Raw genomic sequence first — 23,319 nt, 5'->3', positions numbered from 1 at the left:
AGCCACAAACACCAGACATTTTAACACTGTAAATGTAGGTAAAAGCCCAGAAGTCAGTATTTTAATAGGTATACCAGTATACCATGGGATTTCAACATACATAGTCCCAAAACTTCACTGAAAAAATCTCTGAGGAGTTAATGTTTAAACTGTGAAATTCCCTGTCATTGGACTATACCGCATCTTACCCAAAACCATTCTACCCAATTACAATTCTCCTATATCTACATTTAACAATTAGCTAGATTATCTATAAAGTTTGCTGACTTATTTTATTCATATCAGCCATAGGTCAGAGTGTCACAAAATTTGGTCTTACCCTCCCTAACCCTCCCTACCCCCAGTAATTGACCCAGACCAACTGCCTGCAAAGCAAATGAGAAACTTCCATCCTAAGATGCTAACATTGTATTAATTAAATCCCCTATAAAATGCAGCAGTGAAAATAATCGAGAAAATAACACATGTGAAAATACTATTTTTAAGTATTTTGGGGACTGCAGCGCTGACAAAGGTGGAATAAGGAAAATGATGGAGTAACTCCAGTCGTGAGTCTGAAAAGACCTAATCCACTATTATTAAAGTAAACTTCTCAATTAAATTGAAGCAGGCATTTAGGAAGGCTTAACTAACATTCCTGACTATTAAGTAGGATGACCAAATACTCCATCTTGCTTAGGACTCCTGGTTTTATTTGTTTTTATCTTTTTTTAAGGTTTTATTTATTTATTTGTCGGAAAGAGAGAGAGAGCACACATGTAGGGGGAGCAGCAGGCAGAGAAAGAGGGAGAAGCAGGCTACCCACTGAGCAAGGAGCCTGATGCGGAACTTGATCCCAGGACCCTAGGATCATGACCTGAGCCAAAAGCAGATGCTTAACTGACTGAGCCACCCCGGCATCCCAAGAGTCCTGGTTTTAGCACTGAAAGACCCATACCTCATAAAGCTTTCAACTGGTTGAGTTGGCTGACCACCCTATTTAATGCTTCAGTATTTAGGCATTACATTTGTAAAGCACATTAAAAATCCCTATAATGGACTATCAAAAGAAAATTCTGTTAAGTAGGATTTTATATAGGAATGCTCATGAAAATTAAGGCCTTAGATTTAAGAAAGAACCATGGCACCCTAAAGTTTGAGCTTTACTTTGATTCAACAAATTACTGAAGAAGGATCTCTAAAAAAGAGATCAAGAGCATGAGTCAGAATGCAAACATATTCAGAAGCAATAAATGCTTAACAAATATATAATCAATAATTAAGAAGCAATAAATGCTTAACAAATATATAATCATAGAAGTTAGGAGGAGGCATGTACATTGACATTTCCAATATATACAGATTCAAATCTCATGGACTTTTAACTAATAAGGTAGAAAGTCTTCTAAAACTACAAAAATTACTTTAAGAAGTAACAGCAATTCAGGTGGAACAAGAAAACCAAAAAGTTAAACAAGTCACACTTGATGTAGGTCCTGACTACAACAGTTGTGAGGACCTCAATGCTAATGGTTTTGAACCTGTGATGTGGAAGGAGAGATCAAATTGCCAGTGGTCAGAAGAGAGCTACCTCACTTACAGTTACCACTAGGGGCGTTGCTGATCACTATGTTCTGACAGATCACTGAGGAGTCATGATTAATTACAATTTAAAAAGTTAAATAGTGTAATGATTAATTATAATTAGTAAAGTTAAGTCGTGTAGGGGACAATTAGAGGCACATCTCAATTGTTCAAAGTTGAACTTCTGCTCTGTGATTTATTCATTAGAAAATTTCAAACTGTTTTTAACTAGTAAGGAGAAAAGTCAATGTCTTATTTGTGCTGTTTTATTTCTTTTTCTCCATTTATCCTTTGGTTTCTTTGGGTGCCTCGGCTTCTAAGTAGAATGAAGAACTTCAGTGGGAAGGATCCTAGGGCCCTTTTCTCCATTCCTGTTTAATCACAAATAACAGCTTTGAAACCAGAGGCTATTTTTCCATTATTTTCAACAGTCGCATAGTTGCCTGAGCCAGGCAATTTCACGCAGGACCCAATTACCTCTGGTCTGGCCTACTGCAACAGCCTAATAACTGGTCTGTCTCCGGTCATAGCCCCATTCAATCCATTCTCCACCTACAACCAGAAGGACCTTTCAATCATGCAAATATGATCATGGTATTTTACTGCTTACAATCTTTCAAGGGATTTATTGCCGGCAGAATCAGGCCCAAACTATAACTCACAGATAAGTTCCTCTCCAGCCAGTTACCCTCCACCGGTTCTAAACTCTGACCATACCAAATTCCTTCACTCAACAAAATGAAGTCTCACTTTCTGTCCCTCTGGCCAGAATGCCCAGCAATCTTTATCTTCCTGATGATCTTCTGCTTCTGCTTCCTGTCTCAGCTCATGCCATATCCTCTAGGGAGGGTCTTCTCAGACCTTCTTAAGAACAAATCCATCAGTGATCAGTATTCTAGGCCCCTACACAGGCCTGACACACAGGCCTGTGTAGGGGACTAGAGCATATTTTGTTAATACTCATTGCTACTCAACTTCTTTCTCCCTGTGGATGTGGGCTTCTTCCTTAATCATTTCTTTATTAACTCACATTTAATATAACATGGATAATCAAAAAGCATGTATTGACTGATTTCCTATAAGAAACAATTTGTGACTCAGAAAACAAGCTCATAAGAAGAGAGCAACTCTATTAAAATCAGTTAAAAATAACAACTGATCAGAAGTGTTTACTGGAATTTATGAAATACAACATAAAAAGCCATAAAAAAAAGTCCTCAATAGGTCTCTGTAGGTATAATAAAGCACATCAGTGATGAAGGTGAAAAATTATACATATATATGTATATAGACATATACATACACAGACACAAATATATATGTATGCACACACACAAACACATAAAGAAAATATTTTTAAAATTGCATACATACTACTGTATACTGGGGACATGGTTGCTGTTAATAATGTACTAGTTATACAAGCAACTTGTACATAAAGGGAAATGAAGGCAAATGAGAAATATGACCTGAGAATTCATGAAATAAAACTAGTAGCCCATAGATACAATAATTTCAACCTCATTAGTAATCAGAAAGAATAAAACAATGTCAGACTGGGGAAAAATAATTGTAATATCCATTGTTAGCAAGGATATGAAGAAATGGGCACCTTCACACTTGTAAATTGTTACCAACTTTCTGGATAGCAAACTTAACATATGCATTAAAAACTAGCAGATTTATATGCCTCTTTATCCAAGAATCCTATCTCTAGGAATTTATAGAAAGTTGGTAGTAAATAAATTAAAACTATGAACTATAAAATATTTACATTATTAAAAGGAAATACCTAAAAAGTCCAGACTAGGAAATAGCACAGATTAGCATAAAAGAACACCATTAAATCTAATGGTGGAGAATTACAATTTGATGTGAAAAGTATTCATAGTATATTATACAATAAAGTAAATTATAAAACAGTACATGTGGCATACTAACAGTATATCTGAATGCAGACACCTGAAAGGTTAATGACCAATAAGGTAGCAGTATAGTGGCTGAAATTAAGAGTAGTTTTTATTTTGCATATTTGTGGGTTTTATTTGTTCTTTAATGAGCATTATTTAATAATCATTTCATAGTCAAAAACAGCTTTTTAAAGTGAATTATAAAAACAATATGTAGACTAAAGAAAAACACCTAGAGGGAAGACTGAATAAATATGGCAACAAAAATGGTATTATTGCAGACATGGGAGCCAAGAGTGAGCATCAGTGTATGGACATTACATTAAAGAAAAGCAGACTAATTTTCTCAGGAAGAAATATGTGCATTTTGATATGACAGTCATTAGGGATTTTTGAGCATAGATATATCATCAAAGTAGTGTTGCAAGCAAATTTACTGGGCAATAGTGTGTAATCTGCATGTAAGCAGAGATCCTAAATCCACTCCTGGGACAAGTACTGTGATTTGGAAGTACTATTATCAGTGCTTAAAGAAGAACTGAATTGAGAGACCTCCATAAGAGAAAGAGGGGCAGCCAGTACCCTGCTCCTTTGGAGCCTTTACTAATATCCATACCTGGAATGCCCTTCTCGTAAGCTCTACTTAAGATACGGTGTTTGGTCTCAAAGTTCACCTTCTCATTGCAGCCTACCCTGATTTGCCTATGCTCCCAATCCCTCTTGCCTTGCTTTATTTTTTCCACAGCACTGATCACTTTCAACATCCAGATGAAACACTTTATTCATATTTATTTTGTTTTCTGTTTCCTACATAAGAATATATGTATCCACAAGGGCCGAAATTTGTTGTTGTTGTTAACAAAGGTGTCCCGTAGGGTCAGGAGAGTGTTTAGACTCCAATAGTTATTCAATAGGAATTTGTGGAATGAACAATTGGATCTAAAAAGGGAAAGAGGTGGGGAGTCTGAGATAAAACTACAAACACTAACAGGGACAAACTTTCCAAAATGAGGAGATAATCTGCATGTAATATGATGATTTGGTATTTGGACAAGCTGACTCTGAATTAAAACAGTGACATCCAAGTAAGGAAAGTGGCCTGGAAGTTAACAATAACTACAAGACCATAACTGGTGAGAGATTTCATAGCTGGAGATAAAAGGAACAGTGGACTTGTATTCTTGAATCCATTTTAAAAAGTGGAGGGAGCGGAGAGGATGTAGATTTGAAAAGAAAGAAGGCAAAGGCTGAGATTTACATTGACAGGAAAGAGGAGGCGGCAGTGGTGCAGGAATCTAGGAACAATTGGAAAATATAAATTAGAAGAAGGAAAAAAACAAAGAGAGGGAGAATGGGATGTCTCTGAATCTGGGGAAGAACCTTGAATATAAAAACACAAATAATGGGGACGCCTGGGTGGCTCAGTTGGTTGGACGACTGCCTTCGGCTCAGGTCATGATCCTGGAGTCCCGGGATCGAGTCCCGCATCGGGCTCCTGGCTCCCCGGGGAGTCTGCTTCTCTCTCTGACCTTCTCCTCGCTCATGCTCTCTCTCACTGTCTCTCTCTCAAATAAATAAATAAAATCTTTAAAAAAAAAAAAAACACAAATAATGGGTTTTGTATTTTTCCAAAGAGCTCGAAATGTTTGAGAACAAATACAGTCAACAGGATTTTAGGTAGTAGGTATGTTAGGTACAGGAGCTTGAGCCACGAGTGGTGGGGAACAGAGCTAGCTATAAAGGAGATGGTTTTGGAGAATAAGGACACTTTTCCCCACAGACACTCGGAAAGAGAAAGAGAAGATAATTATGAGAAAAGGATAAGGAGAGTAAAAAATATATATATAAAAACTGAAGTGTCACATTCTTTTTGATAGAATAGGTGGAGATGATATGCCAAGGAAAGGATAGGACAGCTGGGACTGGGGGCATGGAAAGAGAGAAAAGGTCTAAAATAGCTCCCACAGGGAGAGAGCCTGGGAGTGCAGAAAAGACAATTAAAAAGACTGCCAAATAGCAGCAGAGAGCAGATTGAAGTTTGAAAGCATCCAGTTCTAATGAGCCAAATCTGCAATGCTGTTTGCCTCTAGCAGTGCTCTCTCTCCTGAGAAAAGAAACCCAGGGAGCCAGAGTTAGAGGTAACAAAGGTTTAGGAATTTGCTGGGCCAATAAAGAAGCAAAGGTTATTAATGAAGAAGTGAAGCTTGTGCTCCTTGTTGGGAGTGAAAATCCAAAATCATTTGAAACAAGGAAGGCACCAATGCCAGAGTCTAATCATTGAGGAGTATTTCCAAGGAAGTAGGGAAAGTAATTATTGTGAGTTCTGAGCTGAAAGCTAAAACTTTCAAGGAAATTAGAAAGCTTCTCATTCCCACCACCACTACCACCACTCCTACTGAGACTAGAGGAGGAATGGGGAAGAAGCAAACCTAAAAAAAAAAACAGAAGATTCTTATCAGAGGACTGATGTGAAGTGAAATGAGCAACTCATGCTCGTGTGCGTGTGTGTGTGTGTGTGTGTGTGTGTGTTGGGGAAGGGGAGGATGGGTATTACCATAACACAAAAAACGTCATAACTACCTAAAGTTGTATGCATTTCTAAGGCATTAAGGTCACTCATTTTTAAACTACAAGGCAACCTGCTAGAATGAAAAAAAAAGTGTATTTTGTTTATTATATACAATTTGAGATTTCTACCACATAAATACAATCCCAATGCTTTTTAGTCAAATCCCAGTGCTTCCCATTGGCTCAACACAGTCATCTGTAGTGCAGAGATGGCCTCTCCACCTCTCCGACTTCTCACTCCACTCTCCACATCATTCACTCTGCTCCAACCACCTCTGCCTATTCTTAGTTTCTGGAAAAATCTAACTGATTCCCAATGAAGGACGCTTGCCTGCCATGCTGTTCTCCCAGACAGGACCAGGAAGGCCTTCTTGACAGTCAGGTCTCTGCTTAGGTGTCACCTTAGAGAGAACTCTTCTGTCAACCCAAAGTGCCGTGAAAGGCACTCTCTCCCATCACCTGGTTTTGTAGTGCTTTTTATTCCTGACACATTTTACCTGATAAAAGCTTGCTTATTTATTTTTCTTGTTGGCCATCTGCTTCCTCCACTTAGAATAAGACCTCCATGAGGAAAGGGATTCTGGCTGTCTTGGTCACCACCACATTGCCAGCATTTCAAAGACTACCAAGCACACAGTGTGCATTCAATTATTTATTGAATGAATGAATGAATGATAAAACTTAGTATTTTAATGTTAAACATGATGGGACATTACACTGTGTATATGTTTGTTCCTAAAACTGTGTTCCAGAAAACTGTGTTTATGTGAGATAAAAATGGTATTATTGCTATCTCAGAACATCCTAAAATACCATATCTGTCTTATTATAAGCAATACATATTATGAGAAAGAAAACTTGATTGTAAACAGAGAGATAAAGGAGGAAATCTCCCTGAAGATGAATCCACATATATCTCAGTAAAGATATAAATGATCAGATGGACATAAAAATATTTCTATTATTTTTGCCAGGATCAGAGAGGTCTGGAAATATAGACAGATTTTATAGAATTTGAACAGTGTGGGATTTAATTAGTTAGGGCACATACACAAACAAAATGTCAGATAAATTTTCCACAAAATAATCTTATAAATTATGAGTAATGTTTTTGCTGTTTGTCTTGCTATATTTTATCTAGAAACAGGTTCAATTATGAGGTCAGGAAAAGCAGATTTTAATCTTTTCTCCATAGAAGGCAATCTCAAAATAAGAAATTCAGGCTCCAGTCAAGTTTTCACACTTTCTGTAGAAAGTATTCTCTGCCGGTTCATTGTTACCAAAACAAAACAAAGTAAAGTGAAAAGAAAATAAAGAATAAAAAGAGGGGGTAGGAAATGTTAAAATCTGCAGTCTTAATGAATAATTGTATGTACAAAACTACTAATTACATTATATAGGACATTATTTATTAACTAAAATCCTCTGAAATCTGATGAAGATGTATCAGTTAAGTCCATACACAGGTATATTTTCAAAATCTCATAAGATGTCCATGTAGCAGCCAAAAATCAAAAGGTTAATGAATAAAGAAACCTTAGAAGAATCCAAATTGAGACATGTTCTACAAAATACCTGGCCTATGCTATTCAAGTACATCAAGGTCAAAAACATAAAGCAAGGTTGAAGAACTATTCCATCTTAAACCTGAGGAGACAAGTAAACAAGTAAAGAGCATAATCCTTAATCTGATGTTGAATGGGGCTGTTGCGATGGTGGAGGGTAGCTACTATGGCAATTACTATTTCCCGATGAAATCTGAACATGGACTGTGAGCTAAATGGTAGTATTCTATCATAGTTAAATTTCCTAATTTTTTTCTGAATTTCACTGTGATTTTGCAGGAAAACTTTCTCATTCTTTAAAAACACAAACAAACTAGGGATAAACAGGGAAAATTAATGGATGGATGGATGGATAGATGATAGATAGATCAATCAATCTATGGACTGGCCTAATGAAAAATTTCTAAGATTGTCAAGTGAAACAAAAATCTCAGTCATGTCAATGATCAGAATAACAATAAGTAATTAGTAAACAGATATATCAAAGATAGAACCGTATGCTATAATAAATAAATCAATAAAAATTGCAATATCTGCTGTTTAAGCCCTAACAATATATCATTACTTCACTGAGACGAACAAAAATTAAAGATGAAATGTAAAGATTCATTGAACTAGAACCTTTTGCAACTGTTTTCATTATTTATTAATAGATGGTATATTAGAAATATACTATGACATCATTTCAATTTTGAGTTACAACAATAATTGGAGGATTTAAACCATAAAATAGTCCACAGAAATCAAACTGCAGATATACATTGCTGATTTAAATCTTTACTCATTGTCCTTAAAAATCTTTAATTTTTAAACTAAAGCACTAATAATAATAAAAATGATAGTAGTACAGCAAGCAGATTTGAGGTGGTTATTATACCATTCTTACTTTACAGAGAAGGAAAAGAAGCTTATACAGATTAACTATCTTCCCCAAAATTGAAATAGTGGTATGTGATAGCTGTACAAAGATTAAAAGGCTTGCCTTCTCCTGCTCCTTGAACAATACTTTATACCATGGTGGGAGATTTTTTCATTACGTAACATCTCCCACCTTAGTATTAAGCTTGAACATGTCCACGTTACTGCCAATGTTACTTTCAAAATTGCTATAGTTTTACATAACAATTAGCATTTTAATATTGAAGTGACACTGGTAGAAAAAATGAGAGCTAAAATATTTCTTGCTTTTTCATTACTTGTAGAAAGGGCAAAATTGAAGATACACATACATGCATGTATACACGCACTTAGTGTGTGTGTGTGTGTGTGTGTGTGTGTGTGTGTATGCGCGCACGCGCACGGATAGAAATGTACAGATATTATGTTGGTCTCGAGTATCTAGCAGGTTCCAAACCAACTGGGCAATACTCAGACGCCAAGTAATATACTCTGATTTATTGTTTCTTTCCTTTGTTCCGGACTCTCCCCACAGTGCAGCAAACTGTGAATATGTGGGACATACCAAAGTTATAGTGCATCTTAAGGAATAACATATAGCACATAACTATACCAAAGCCAGGAGAAGAAAAATATCTTTAAAAATATTTTTGGTCAAGGTTCAGCTGAGGAAATCTACTGACCCACTTTGAAATTAAAATGCGGCTTTAGCACAGACACACACAGGGAATTTTCCACTGAGGTTGCACATAGTAGCATATCAAAGCTCTACCAATGACACCCCGAATCACCATCCCTAAGGCAAGAATATGCATGCTGAGTTTAGGCAGTTCACTAATTACCCTGAATTTATTTTAACCTTACATCTTTTTAAAAAATTATGATTATAAGAAATCCAACTTTGAAATTAGACTAGAATATCATAATCATTTCTAGGAGTCATCTGTTTCCTTTTTTTTTTTTTTTTGCTGTATTCTTGAGTTAACATTACACATGCAATGATCACAACAGTAATCTTCATTTTCAAAGTGTTATCAACTTAATGTCACAAAGAAATAAGTCAATATTTTCAATATTGTGAGCTGAGATATTTCGACCAATTCAGGATAGATATTGTGCTATAATATAATGTTATTATAGAACAAAGAAATGTGATGACAGATCTGTGTTTTACTCACCAGTGGTTTCCACAATGCCTTCTAGGATGACGACAATCTCGAACTGTTCAGTTTGCATGCTTCGCTGCGATAGGTCATAAAAGGGGCTTTTGGCATCGATCACGTGGCAAATTGTGAGGGGGGAAACAAGAAAAAGTTGATCTGCCCCTGTACTAAAACCTACATCCAGTTCAAGTTGGTCAAGGGGAAGGAACTCACCCTCAGGTGTCTGCCGAGACTAGACAAGCACACAGAAAAAGAGAAGAAATCACCACTTGTACTGAAATTTTCAAGGCAGCCCAACAGTAATTTACATCATTGCCAACATTCAGCACTATCAATCATCTGCAACAAAATCCAAACAAATCATTATGCAGCTATGCTCTAGCAAACGGGCCGAAATCCCACATAGCTCATGGGGAACATACATGCATTATTTATAATATACGACTTACTATAATTATCATTCCCTAACTCATGAGCTTTGGAGAAATGCCTGGTCCAACAATGGCTGTTAGCACAAACTGTGGAACCGAGTGTCCATGTGCTGCTGCTTGACATAAATCACTTCAGGGTAACTCATTGCATGCCAGATTTGTTTTCCTCACAAAGCAAATAAATAGGCACTTCCTAGGGAGTTTGTTAAAGCTGAAAAAGGTTGATCGTAATCTCAGAAAAGATTTACTGCATCGTTACAAAGCAAACCAATAATTTTTCTAGGACTTTTGAAAAGTAACAGATAGATATAAACCTTGATATAAAAGTGAAGATGATGGTGCAAAAATAATGAATACTGTTATGCTGAAAAAATAAAAAATTAAAAAAAAAAAGTGAAGATGATATCCTATTATGTTATGCACACAATAGGTCACATAATACAAAGAAAAGGCATATGTTGTTAGCTGATAGCTTTCAAACTCCCAATACCAAACTGCATTAAAGTTGTTTAGCTCTCTATTTATTCCGTGAATTTTAAAACATAGCGTAAAAGCTGTGTGCTACATTGACATTTTTTAAACAAAATGCAATTAAAAATCTATATTAGGTAAACTTTCAGTTTCCTAAAACTTTCATAAGGTAGTGGCATTCGGTATCAGTATAAATTATTATAAAAAACTTAAATCGCTTACATGCAAAACTCTGAACGATTACCTAAAAATGACGATGAACAATTAGCAAACCATGAAAGTTAACGTCTTTCCTTTCTATTTGTTCTTATTTTATTTTCCGTATCTGTTCCTTATAAGGATCATATAAAAGCAAATATTTGTTTGATTTAAATGATGATGCTGGTAAAATAAGGGTTAAATAGTTGCATACAGAAAAACCTGCGGCAGGGTGGAAGCTAGCTGCTGGTCAAATGGGGCTTGGAAGAATCCAATATATTTAACAGAATTTGCAAAGCTCATTTACTACACAAAACTGAATCTATTACACTAATCTGTGCAATGAAGTGATAGTGCAAAGACAAAATCCTTACTTTTGGTAAGGTCGGTGTCCAAGAAATACCTTGGCTTTTTAAGTGGAGTAAATGAGTCTGAAAACACTGAGAAATACGGTTTAGTAAGCTGTCCTTTGTGGCAAAACTAAACCAAGGTAGTAGTAGACGGTTACCGCAGCAACTTTAGACTCCCAACAGCAGAATCAATTAGGCAGGCTATTTTGTAATTAGTGATACTCAGGAATTTTATTTGTGTAGAAAAAAAATCCAATGAAAATGGTGAGAATATTTTTCTTCTATGCCTTATGAGTAGTTGACTAAAGAAGAGTAAGAGAAAAGGGGGGGTGGTAGAAAGAGGAAGTAGAGGAAGGAGAAGGAAGAGGAGAAGGAGAAGGAAGGGAGAGGAGGAGGAAGAAACACAATGATTAGTGACAAGAAAAAAAAAAAAATACATGGGAAAACCTAATAGTCCAAAAATAAAAACAGTAGCTCTAACAACCAATGTTGTAGAAAACTAGACATTTTGAAGCCAGTAGCAGTTACCTGTATTTCTAACTTATTCCCAAATTGGTAAAATATGAATGCGACCAGCATCCTTCCAACTAGAAAACGGCATAACAAGTATTGATTAATACTACAAAATAAAAGCCAAAAACAAAACAAAAACAAATAAAAACAAAACCCTGTGTCATTTTTCTCTCACCTAGTAGGAAACAGGTGCTATATAAACACAAGGTGGTATTCTGATGTTTATAATTAATGAACAGAATTTGGGCCATTTTGCTAGCTACTCTAAGGTCTGCTTTTTTTGTACTAAATGAAAATGTCCATAAAAATAATTCCTTAAAGACTCAGTTTCCCATTTATTTTAAAATAATTCTCCCCCAAAAGATGTATTTTTCATATATATATATATATATACATATATATATATATATACACACATATATACACATCAAAACTAAAATTAATCTTCCTTTTTTATATATTTGGTATTTATACCTGTGCCTCATTCTAAAAGGCTGTAATCTATTAACATTCATATTTTCTGATCATTCAACAAACCATGAAGAGAAGTGGCCTAGAAACCAGCTATCAGGAGAAAGCCAACCTAGAATAAGAAACGTTTCATTTTTAGCTAGCAGTTAACTCATATATAGGTAATTAAGACTCAAATATATAAAAATCTGTTCCATTCAGACTCCATATATCTTCTGGTTTTAAAATCTTTTATATACATACAAAATTATACCTATGTTCCTCCTTCCAAAATGCTTTATATTCCATCCAAGTCTTAGCAGAAACAAAGTTGACAACTGTACCTATTATGTGACTCTATGCGGCAAGTAACACTTTCATTACTTTGAAAGATATTTTCCATGCTTATGTACTTTTCAGATGAGTAAAATTCCCTGCATATTCATTGAAAATTATTTTCCAGTGGGTGCCATATAATTTATCCTTTCTTTAAATGATTCTGAGACACCGCAGATATCCACAATTTTGTCTTTTGAGTCTTCCTCCTTCGTGTTAGGCCAACAAATATTTCAGCTATCAAAATGCTTATCTCCCTGATTTTGGTTTGCTTCTCTGACCCTGTAATAGACTGGGAAGCCTAGTCATTACTGTTAAGTAAATAGAATGCTCTTCTTTTAGAGGAGTGAATGGTGTGGTTTGAATATGGCAGGTGCTTGGAGTACTAGAATTATCTGAAGTCTGAGCTCCTGGATAGAGCAAAGTTAGCTTATCAGTGCTCAGCCAAATACAATGTTCCAAAAACCTGCATATGCTTACCAAATACACTTTCAGAGGCATGTTAGTTTTAAGTCTTTCAACTTGCGTAAGTAAGAGAACTGTTCAAGAACTGTGATCTATACACGTAAATGAAAAGGAAAGCAGAAAGAAAGGAGTTATATATGTACCTTCATATGATTAAAGTGTGATCTGTACCTTGACTATGTGATAAATCAATGGCACTAATATTCCATCACTTTCTAGTTTTCCTATTTAGCTATCAATTACCATATTTCACTCAGGAATTTTGATAACAAGCAGAAAAACTACAGGAAAAATCAAGCTAACCTTTCTTTATTATGTCTCCTTAAAAATTATGATATAAGAAGAGATCTTTCATTAACAGAGGAGTTTGCTGATGGTCTACCTGATCTCCTTTAGCTCTATAAACCTCCTAATCCTATAGGAATGCAGAATCATGATCATTTCCAAGATAAAAATGTATAAACAGATATGGTCAATATCAATATAATTCCAAATAATTGTTATAGATTAAGATTAATGCTAGCAAATTACTAAAATTCCTAAAAATCTGATAACTAAGGTTGACTTTATTTGATGAAATAATCATTTAGAATCATAAAATGACTGAATGAGTGAGAAAGAAGCACAAAAACAAAAGAGTTCATGGAAAACTGGTAATTCTTAAAAATTTAGCACACAATTTAAAAACACTAGGACTGGAAAATGACTTCCAGATGACTTTTTTATTTTCAATTGTATGGAATGTGGGGAAGGAAATAAGGAGGACCTTTCTGGTTGATAGCAGTATAGCAATTTCTGGGAGATAAGAAAACAATTTTAAAAATCTGAGGCTTAAAGTTTATTTAAATTTACTGTATAAAAAATTGTAAGTAGAACATGGATTTTTGAAATGGTTTTGTACTACTTAGAATGTGGCAATAATTTCTAAGTTATTCTTCATTATAAAAATTGCTATGTAAAAGTATTTTGATTATATACATTTTAATTATATGGAAATGTGGATATGTGTAAAAGCTTATGTCTCATCTTATAGTCACATGTACTGATTTCAAAGAAGCAGCTAATATCAAATGACTTTGAATTCCCTTAAAGTCTAAAAGAGGCCTACTGGATAATCAATTACAAATTCTGACTAAAGATGAAAAACGATTCAAAAGTCACAGATGCCTGGAAGGGATTATCAATGTCATGAACTCTATAGACAAATAGCTTTCATATTACAGATGAAAGACTATTGAGTACATGTCCAAATACACACACACACACACACACACACACACACATTTAACTGCCCTGGCATATCTTCCCTCTGTGAGATTTGTAACCATTTACCCACATTCATTCAACAGGAACACACTCCACCAATATAATCAATCTCTTTGCAGCCTTTCTCCCATCTCTCTAACCCAAAACACTGTTCTAATTATAACCATTGTTCTCTTTCCTAGCTTGGAGGGAGGCTAGGGGAATGTTGAAAAGAACATTTAATCACTACCATCTGATTCATGAGATGTTCCTCTATCATACTCTAAGGCTTGTCCTGTGTCCCACTACCTCCCACTAGTGTCTACTGGAAAAGGATGCTGAGGGCCACTGTTCAGGAAAGGAAACTAAGATGGAGAGGGCAAGCCCTCTTCGCCTCCCACCTCCCACCATTTTACATTTATCTGTAATTTCATTTCTTCTCTTTAAATGTGCAATGTGTGTGTTTGTGTGTGTGTGTTGAATATATACTGAAGTCACAAAGAAAATCACAAATGAAATGAAGTTGCAGTGCTATCTGCAAGCTAAAATTAGGAAATAAGCTAAAAGCAGGTACTAGAATAAGAAACAAAAGTACCCTGTGACTTGAAGCAGTTCTGGCAATGGATTTAATGGGACTCAGACCAAATTTCAATTCAGGTAGAAGAGAGTATGGGCCTAGATTTTTATCTAGGCTACCTCTAATTAAATTGTACATTTCTTTTGACTCCTTAAGTTTGAAATTTCATCAATACTCATGTAGAAAAAATATGACCAATACTCATGTAGAAAAAATATGACCAACATCAAGTCTAAAATAAAAAAATGTAATGCTAAGATAATCATCCCATAAAAATGTTTATTTTCATGAAAAGAAAGTACCTTATAGAACAGAATGTAATTTATCTTATAATAAATTACGTGAGGTTTTTATACTATTCAAATGAAAGAACAGCTTTATAATTCCTTGAGGGCCTTTTATGGAATTTATAATAACTGTGGACAGGATTTGTAACCCTGGATGCACATTTTCCTCCTACTCACCAAACTCCCTCAAATCCATCAAATGCTTTTTTCCTACTTCTCTTTATCATTTGTTCTCACCTACTGCTGTTAATTTGTGGGTCTTTGTGTCCCTTATTTCTGTTCACACTGTATTACCCTGAGCACAGGCTACCCTGTATTTTTCAGGAAACATATTAAAAATATATATATTACTAGTATTTTTTGAAAGAATAAGAATTCTACTTTTAAAAAAACTCTTTACCTATTGGAGAATTGTACTCATGTCAAAAAAAGCAAAGCTAGACTATGAACTGTGCTTTCTCTTTAAAGACATAATGAATCCACCTGAAAAAAAAAATCACCGAACAATATAGGATCTAGCCCCAAGAGTTCTGGGAAACTTGGTCTTAGGCTCCTTGAATATTTTTACTGACAGCTTGTATGATACTGAGAACAGGTGTTTATTAGGCATCCATTTGTGGATTTAATTTTTCTAAAGGAGGTAACTAATTATTTCAAGACCAAAATTAAATTGGCCAAGACCAATTGGTGAAAAGAGTCAGTCATACAAAATAAAGTCACATAGAATCAAACACCTAACTACATTTTGGTGCATAGTATGAAATGCAGGCAAACAAATAAAAATATGAAAAAAATCAGGAACCATGTGGTCCAGAAATCACCATGGTTCAAAAATTAACAAAGGTTAAGACATACAAAGAGGATGAAGAGCTTATTGGTTTCAAAAACAATAATTTTGTTTTTTATTACATCTGCACTTGCTCACATTCATATGGGGAAACCAGATAGCTGCCAAAATGAGTATTCATATAAATATAAAATAAAAGACGTGAATACGAAAAGAATATATATGATACATCAAAAGGTGACTGTGCACCATTACTTTTCAATAAGTGAAAGTTAAGGGTTGCAAAGCTGCACTCCTAGGAAAGAAAGATAACTATTTGCAATGACTAACAACATGAAGAAGTAAATTATACTTCCATGAGAAAAATTTATCCTTATTTTTATCTTTTAAAATATGGATCCAACAATAATTGACTTTAAAATTTACTTTATGCAAGTAAATATAGTTTGTTTGGGTGCCTATATAAATACGTATACATACATGATGGCTTCTGGATAATAAGCTTCTAAATTCTTGAACAATGTATCAACAAAGATTATTTAAATCTTCCCTTACAAGATGTATATCTAGTGCAGTCAACCATTCGTGTTAGATTTATAGAAAGGAGTAGTCAGATTTCCAAATCCTTTAAACTTACTACAAAATTACAAGGTCCAGAGTTTGAGCCATTAGCCTAAAGTCTCAGGCATTTTTATTAAAACTTTCTGCTAGATGATACATTAACTTAACATGATCATACTATTCATTAGTTCCTATAATTTAGAATTTAAAAAAAGAAGGTAACTAAAATAAACTTAAAATCCAAATAAAACATCAATATGGGGATGTGAAGAGGAAAAGAGAAATAATATTCATTTTAAAAGAGTTTTCTGAAGCTGTATTTATGATCAAATTACAAATTTCAAAGAATAACTTCCAATTATATTCTTTAATTTTTATTGAATCTGGTTTTTTTAAATTTCTGAGCAAAAAAAAAGAAAGAAAAAGAAAAAAAATGAAAGAGAAAGAAAAAGAAAAAGAAAAAAAAAGACTGACCAATCCATGCAAAAAGTTAGAAGATCTATATTTGAATATCAAAATTAATTTCAGTATTTGCAAGCTTGAAAGACAGGAATAGAGTTGAAATAAAATTTGCCTTCACATAGGAGTATGTGGTTGGCTCAGGAGGTAGAGCATGTTACTCTTGATTTCAGGGTCCTTAGTTTAAGCTCCCATGCTGGTTGTACAGATTCTTTTAAAAAAAATTTGCTTTCATTTAAGTTAATAACATAATTTAAAATAAGGCAGAGAAATTATTAAAAAAACTGTTATCAAAACTTAGATAATTCAAAAGATATAAGTATGAAAATTCATAGTAGCAAGGACAAGAAAGCCATATTCATGTTCTATCTTCCAAGAATAGAAAGTACTTTATAATCATTAAGAGAACTCTTATATTAATACATATAAATAAACTTTTGTTCAAAAAATAAGAAAATAACAATAGAAAAATATAAATGAAATTAAATTAGATAATAGGAAGAACATAGACTATAATTATTATCATTGAATAGTATGTTTTTAATGCCATAAAATTCCAAATATTTCTATTAAAAATATATCAATCCTATATTTAAAATGTCAAACGGGTTAAAAGGGGAAGCTAAATATGTGTAATAATATTTAACAAGAAGACTGCATAAGACTGATATCAAAACATTCCACTTATTACTATAAGATTAGGGTACAGCCTCTCTTTCAAAATATAGTTGGTTGTTTTGGGTCACTTCAATCTCAGTCCCTAAGAGAACATGAGAGTTAACTTATTAAAGACAAATCTCCCCTCTAATTTTGCTGAATGTTATGAGCTCCGTAATAAAACAGGACTCCTTTTTAATGAAGTCTAAGGAAATGACAAGAACTATGAGAATTCATTGTAATTACTATGGCTACAAGAAAAATCAACTCAAACAAACAACACTAAACTGGCAGGCTGAAGAACTGACTGGCCCTCGCATTCAATAGACAGCAGGACATCATTTCACCATAATTTTGTTTAGATATAAACTGACACTACATGTCAATTAGTTTTACTCCTAGCACTGACACCTTCTAACAAATCAAAAGTAAAGAATTTTATAAGAATATTATATATATCATTTTAATTAGATGTTATTTTTATCACCTTGTGTTAATATAGCACCCTGCTCCAAATTTGTCAACACCACAAATCTTTTATTGTTTTTAATCAGGACACTCTTTATGGTATATGTGGTACATTGCCTTTACATAAGAATCATTATCAGTGTCCTGAACCACTGTTAGACTGAATACTTCAAATTCATTGTGCCTTTGTAAAGAACAAAACAAAACAGAACAACAAAACACACACACACACACACACACACACAAAACAAACAAAAAACTGATATGTAGATTAATTCTAATTATTCTGGCTTTATTAAAACACAATTTAATAAAGTCTCGAAACATCTAAAATATGTTGCCTCAAAAGATACTTACTTTAATAAATGATTATATATTTGAAAAACTAGAGAACAGCATGAAATGATCTCTAAAGCCTAATTTTAAATGTCCAATATCCAATCCATATGGTAAACTATTCTTCAGTAAGAATCTCACAGTGACACATAAACATGAGTTCCTTGACATAGATATTTATGCTGTATTAATGTGTTCCTATCCTCCATGTAGGCCTGAACTAAAGAGATAGATTACATATCTTGATCTATTCACTGAAAGAGGCACATAAAACTAACACCAATGCAATAAACATGTCTAGAGACAACTGCTTAGCCTAGTCCAAAAAACTCACTTAGTTCAAATAGTGGTCAATAACACATGTGCTAAGTTACATAAAAACCCGTATGCAGCTCAGTGAAATTAATTATGAAGAACATGGCCTCACATTGTTTATTCATAGTTACCTAAATGAACATGCACATCAAAACTAAGTTGAAAATTTGCCACTAAGCTCTGCAGAAGTTAGTGTGTTTTCCTGTTTATAGTGTATGATGGGGAGTGACATGGCAGCTGAGTTAAGGCTAACACTTTACTGAGCAACATGATGAAGAGGAATTCGGGTAAGATCTTATAAATAAATAATAAAAATGACAGGCGAGCCAAACTTTTTTAGAGCACTTTTAACTACAAAATCAGTTGAAGCTGTGTAAGACAACATATTTGCAGGGTGGCATTGAAATTTCAAAGGCAAAATCTCAAATCTTCATCAGATTTTCATTTTATTAATACTAAATTCTGAATCTGGCTATGGTTCTCTATGCAACCTCAGATAAATTTTTAAGATTTTATTTGAGGTCACCCTTTTCAATTTATGAAGAGTTGAAAACTACCTAAGGCAAGTGCCTCAGAAAGTTGAATTTATTTTTTTTTTATAAAAAAGTTGAATTGTAAATGACACACAGAAAGAGAAGTGAGCTTTTTATTTCTTATTCCCAGGCTCTAATTGGATGAATGATAAGGGTGGGCTTTTCTTGTTTGTAGTGGTGCCCTTTAAGGACTAGATGGACCTTATTTTAATAACCACTCCATGAGCAATCTGTCTTAGCATTTACACTGCTGATGGTAAGAAGCAATCTTCTTTAATGGATGCTGAAAAGCTTCAAGTGAAATCTGTAATTGACAAAGGCTTCATAGAAACTGGCAATTAAGAACAAAATTAACAAGAGGCTCCACAGAAAAAACACTCAAGCTTTCACAGAATTCTTCTCTAGGAAAGTACTTAATAAAAATAAAAAGAGCCAGGTGTTGTTTCTTCCACATTATTAACTACTTTTCTGATCACTGCGCTTGTTAAAAAAGATGAGCATATACAGTTCATGTTATTGAGTCAAAAAAATAATCCGCCTGCTCATACTGTTAGGAGGAAAAAAAGAGATAAAGAAAAAGTAAAGAAAAGCCCTAAGTGAAAGTTAAGGCAAGTTCAGGACCTATTTCTTGAAAATAACAGCTGCTCAGTTTTAGTACCTCAAGATTAGTGGAATAGTGTATTGACAACAAATCAGAAACTCTTTAAAGAGCCAAGCAGCACGGGTAGGGAGAACAAGGCCCTCTACCTCAAGGCTCCAGGAGCCAATACCACTCGGTAAGTGTGACTAGTCAGAAAGTGATATAAGCACATTCCAATTATTAATATAAATAAGAGCATGAGAGTGAGTGGAAAAGGAACAGAACTGGCAGCTGTACTCTCATTGCCCAGTCCTCCACGCCACCCAACTCCACTCCACCCCCCGCGTCCTCAAGGAGGTTTACCTGCGAGACAGGTCAGACTAAGAGCCCGGGGAGAGTTCTCAGGTGAGCTATTTTCCGCCCTCGAGGGTTGGCGGCAGCCAGGTGGGGAAGGGGCGGGTAACACTTACTTTGAGCAGCTTACAGCGGATCTGCGCGGAGACCATGTGGCTGTTGCGCAGGTTGCCCACCCGGAACATGAGCGTGAGTTTTCCGTCCCTCATGGAGATCACCGCGTGCTCGCTAAACATCAGGGTCTCCGCGCGCTTCTTGGGCTGGGACATCTTGATGAACATGCAGCCAATGAGGAAGGCGTCCACGATGGAGCCGAGGATGGACTGGAAGAGGAAGAGAATGATGCCCTCGGGGCACTTGTCGGTAATGTAGCGGTAGCCATAGCCGATGGTAGCCTCGGTCTCGATGAAGAAGAGGAAGGCGGAGGGGAAGTTATAAACATTGGCCACGCAGGGCGTATAGTTGCCAACGTGGGCTTTGTTCAGGTCGCCCCGAGTGTAGGCGATCACCCACCACATGGACGCCATGAAGAGCCAGGCCACCGTGTAGGTGAGGATGAAGATGAAGAGGTTCCAGCGCCACTTGAGGTCCACCAGGGTGGTGAAGAGGTCCGAGAGGTAGCGGCTCGTCTCGCTGCCCAGGTTGCCGTGCTGCACATTGCACCGGCCGTTCTTGTCCACGAACCGCTGCCGCTTCTTCTTGGGCACCAGCTGCTGCTGCGGGCCCTGGCCCGGCCCCTGGGGCTGCAAGCCCGAGCCGCTGGACGAGGTGGTCACTACCTGGTAATCGTCCCCAAATTTCCTTCGGAGTGCAGACATAATACGGAGGGGCGAGCCAGATTCAAAACGCGAAGCGGAGGCGCAGGGGCCGAGCGCTGCAAACCAGCACCAATAAGGAGGTGGGGGCGGGGGAGAGAGGGGGGACAAAAGCGAGCGCGCCCGGGGTGGGGGGCGCACCCGGCAGGTAGCTGCGCTCTTTGCCCCCTGCGGACTCCTCTCTTCCCCCGGGACGGAGGCTTTCTCTCCAAGCTGAGTCTTAAAACAAGAAAGTGTTCTCCCGCACTCAAGGCAGGAGGGATGCAAGGACCAGGAACCCAAGCGCAATTTTGCCTCCAAGCTTTTCGAGGCTTCTCTTTTCTTCCCCCACCATCGGCATCCCGGGCCACCTTTCGCCTTGCCACAGCCCTCCCGACTACCCTGCAGCCCTCCCAAACTGACTTTTTTAAAATTAATGAGTTGACAGGCGAGTCCCACCCCACTTGCCAACTCGCCAGGCTGCCGAAACTGCGCTACCTGCTCGGACCAGACCCTCCCCCCTCCCCGCCGCTCCCCGACCGCCCGCCCCCCGGAACCGCTCCCGGCTCCCCCCGGCACTCCCGCCTCCTATCTTTTGGCCAAAATCCCGCCCAGAGGCATGTCTGCCGGGCTCCGGTGCAACACCCCCCACCCACGCCCTCCGGGCTCTGAGTCCCCGGCTCCGGACTCCAGAGACGCGCCCGCCTGGCGTCGGCGGGCTGCTGAGTTTCCGCGGGCGCCCCCAGGGCCCTCCGGCCGACTCTCAAGGGCCCCCAGGCCGCCCCCGCGCCCAGCGGAGACGCGGCGGTGCACGAAACCGGAGCACTCACCCACCGGGAGAGGGCAGGAGGAGGCGCAGCGGGCGGCAGCGGCAGCCTGGCCTCGCACTCCGCGCTCAAGACTGTTTTCCTCACCCCCACTTTTCCTGGTGCACCACGGTGGGCGCCAACGCAGGTCCCCCAAGCTCCGCACCTCCCTGAGGGCACCACGCTGCCCCCACCAGGAGGACCCTGGAGCGCCCTCACGGACTGACTTGGGCGCGGGACTTGAGGGTTCCTTGGCGCCGTGCTCTCTTAGCAGGCGACCGCGGTGCTGCCGTAAAGGGTTCGAGCCTCGAGCTGCCGGTCAGACTTTCAGGTTAAAAACCAGGGCCGCTTCAGCCCTTCTTCTGCTTCACGGTGCCTACCTTTGCCTCTTCCCTCCTGGGTCCCCCACTCCCTGTCCGCGCCTCGGTGGCTCCGGGTAAGATGCGAGGCGCGAGCAGGGGCGGCGGGAGAGCGGTGTATGCGCTGGTGCGTGTGATCAGCTGCAGAGCCGCGCTAGCCCCGCCTGTCCCTGCCTTCCCCCGCTGTTCCACCAGCCTGAATTGCACCTCCGCGCCTCAGTTGAGCCCGCAGTGTCTGACAGCTCAGGAAAAAGCGAACCCCTCCAATGAGGAGCAACTCTACATCCGCTCCCCAAAGCCTGCCAACTCTCCTTCTTCGCCCCCTGCCTCAGGTCAGAAAGCCCCCAGCAAGCCGCGTATGCTGTCCTCTGAAAGAAGTAATAATACGTCTCTGTAACTAGGGCTCTCATCTAAACCGATGCGTGGATCCGGAGATGCACCATAAACAGAGAAACCAACTGGCTCCACCATGGGCATGTTCAGAACTCAGAGTTGCAAGTAGCAGGGGGGTCCTTAGGATGGGAACGGAAGGGAGGGGAGACACTAATAAGAAAATTCACAATTTTTTCTGAAAATGGCTCTATTAGAAATGCTCAGAATGTCCACAGTTCATGTGTGGCTGTAAAGGAGGGAGGAAAACTGGACTTTAATGATCCAGAGCCTGACAGTTAACTTAATGGAAGGGCAAAGTGCAGAAATAGTTAATATAGTGCCCATGTGTAAATACCAGCTTATTTACCACATTTCATGTTCGCTTTAAAATGCCATTGTACCTTATGGCATGCTCCATTCAGTTCAGATACATGAAATGGTTCTTCTTGGAAAATCATCAAATTGTGGTGTTATAAAAGCAAAGGGCTTGCTGTAAGACTCACATGCAAATGAAAATTAGTACATAATCATCCTACTAGTTCTCTGCCAGTAGGTACTCTCTTCTACCTCTCTAGCCCTAAACCCTAGTGCAGGTAAGCCTTGCACCTTTTCAGCCATAAGTACAGAACTCTCACTGTCATTTGGTCTCTCTCTGTCATTTGTCATCTATCCCAAGTTACAGAGTGTTCTCCTGCAGGCTCTCTGATAAGAGGTCAGTAACTCTGTTATTCTTTAAGGTTACATAAGAAGGGAAAGTGACACTGTGGGAAGTGGAAACTGCTGTGGGTCTGCAATCATAAGACCTGATTTGAGTCCTGGCCTTGCCATTTACAAACTCTGTGACCTTGAGCAAATAGCTAAATATCTTTGAGCCCCAATCTTCTGCTCTAGAAAAACTGAATTTTAACATTTTCCCAATGTTGGTTTTATTAACTATTTTTGCTGTGAA

The 23,319-nt window shown here is 37.6% G+C and overlaps 1 protein-coding gene across 2 annotated transcripts in view; it reads right to left on the bottom strand.

Annotated features, from left to right (window-relative positions):
* KCNJ3 (potassium inwardly rectifying channel subfamily J member 3) overlaps positions 1-22,123 on the bottom strand; it is a 150,078-nt gene extending 127,955 nt beyond the window's left edge. Inside the window, exons 1-3 of one of the 2 annotated variants that reach the window (XM_047722192.1) lie at positions 22,020-22,123; positions 20,156-20,913; positions 9,682-9,898 (exon numbers count right to left, since the gene is read on the bottom strand). In XM_047722192.1, coding sequence (XP_047578148.1) covers positions 9,682-9,898; positions 20,156-20,857 — 919 coding nt within the window. In that variant the 5' untranslated portion in view covers positions 20,858-20,913; positions 22,020-22,123. Of the gene's footprint in view, positions 1-9,681; positions 9,899-20,155; positions 21,413-22,019 lie in introns of those variants that run through there. The other variant, XM_047722193.1, reaches the window with a different exon arrangement.
* Positions 22,124-23,319: the final 1,196 nt, after the last annotated feature.

This window comes from Lutra lutra, chromosome 3, assembly GCF_902655055.1.
Source record: "Lutra lutra chromosome 3, mLutLut1.2, whole genome shotgun sequence".
In the NCBI taxonomy this organism is placed as follows: domain Eukaryota; kingdom Metazoa; phylum Chordata; class Mammalia; order Carnivora; family Mustelidae; genus Lutra; species Lutra lutra.
The sequence above is the reverse complement of the archived record's forward strand: the minus strand, read 5'-3'. Positions and strand labels throughout refer to the sequence as shown.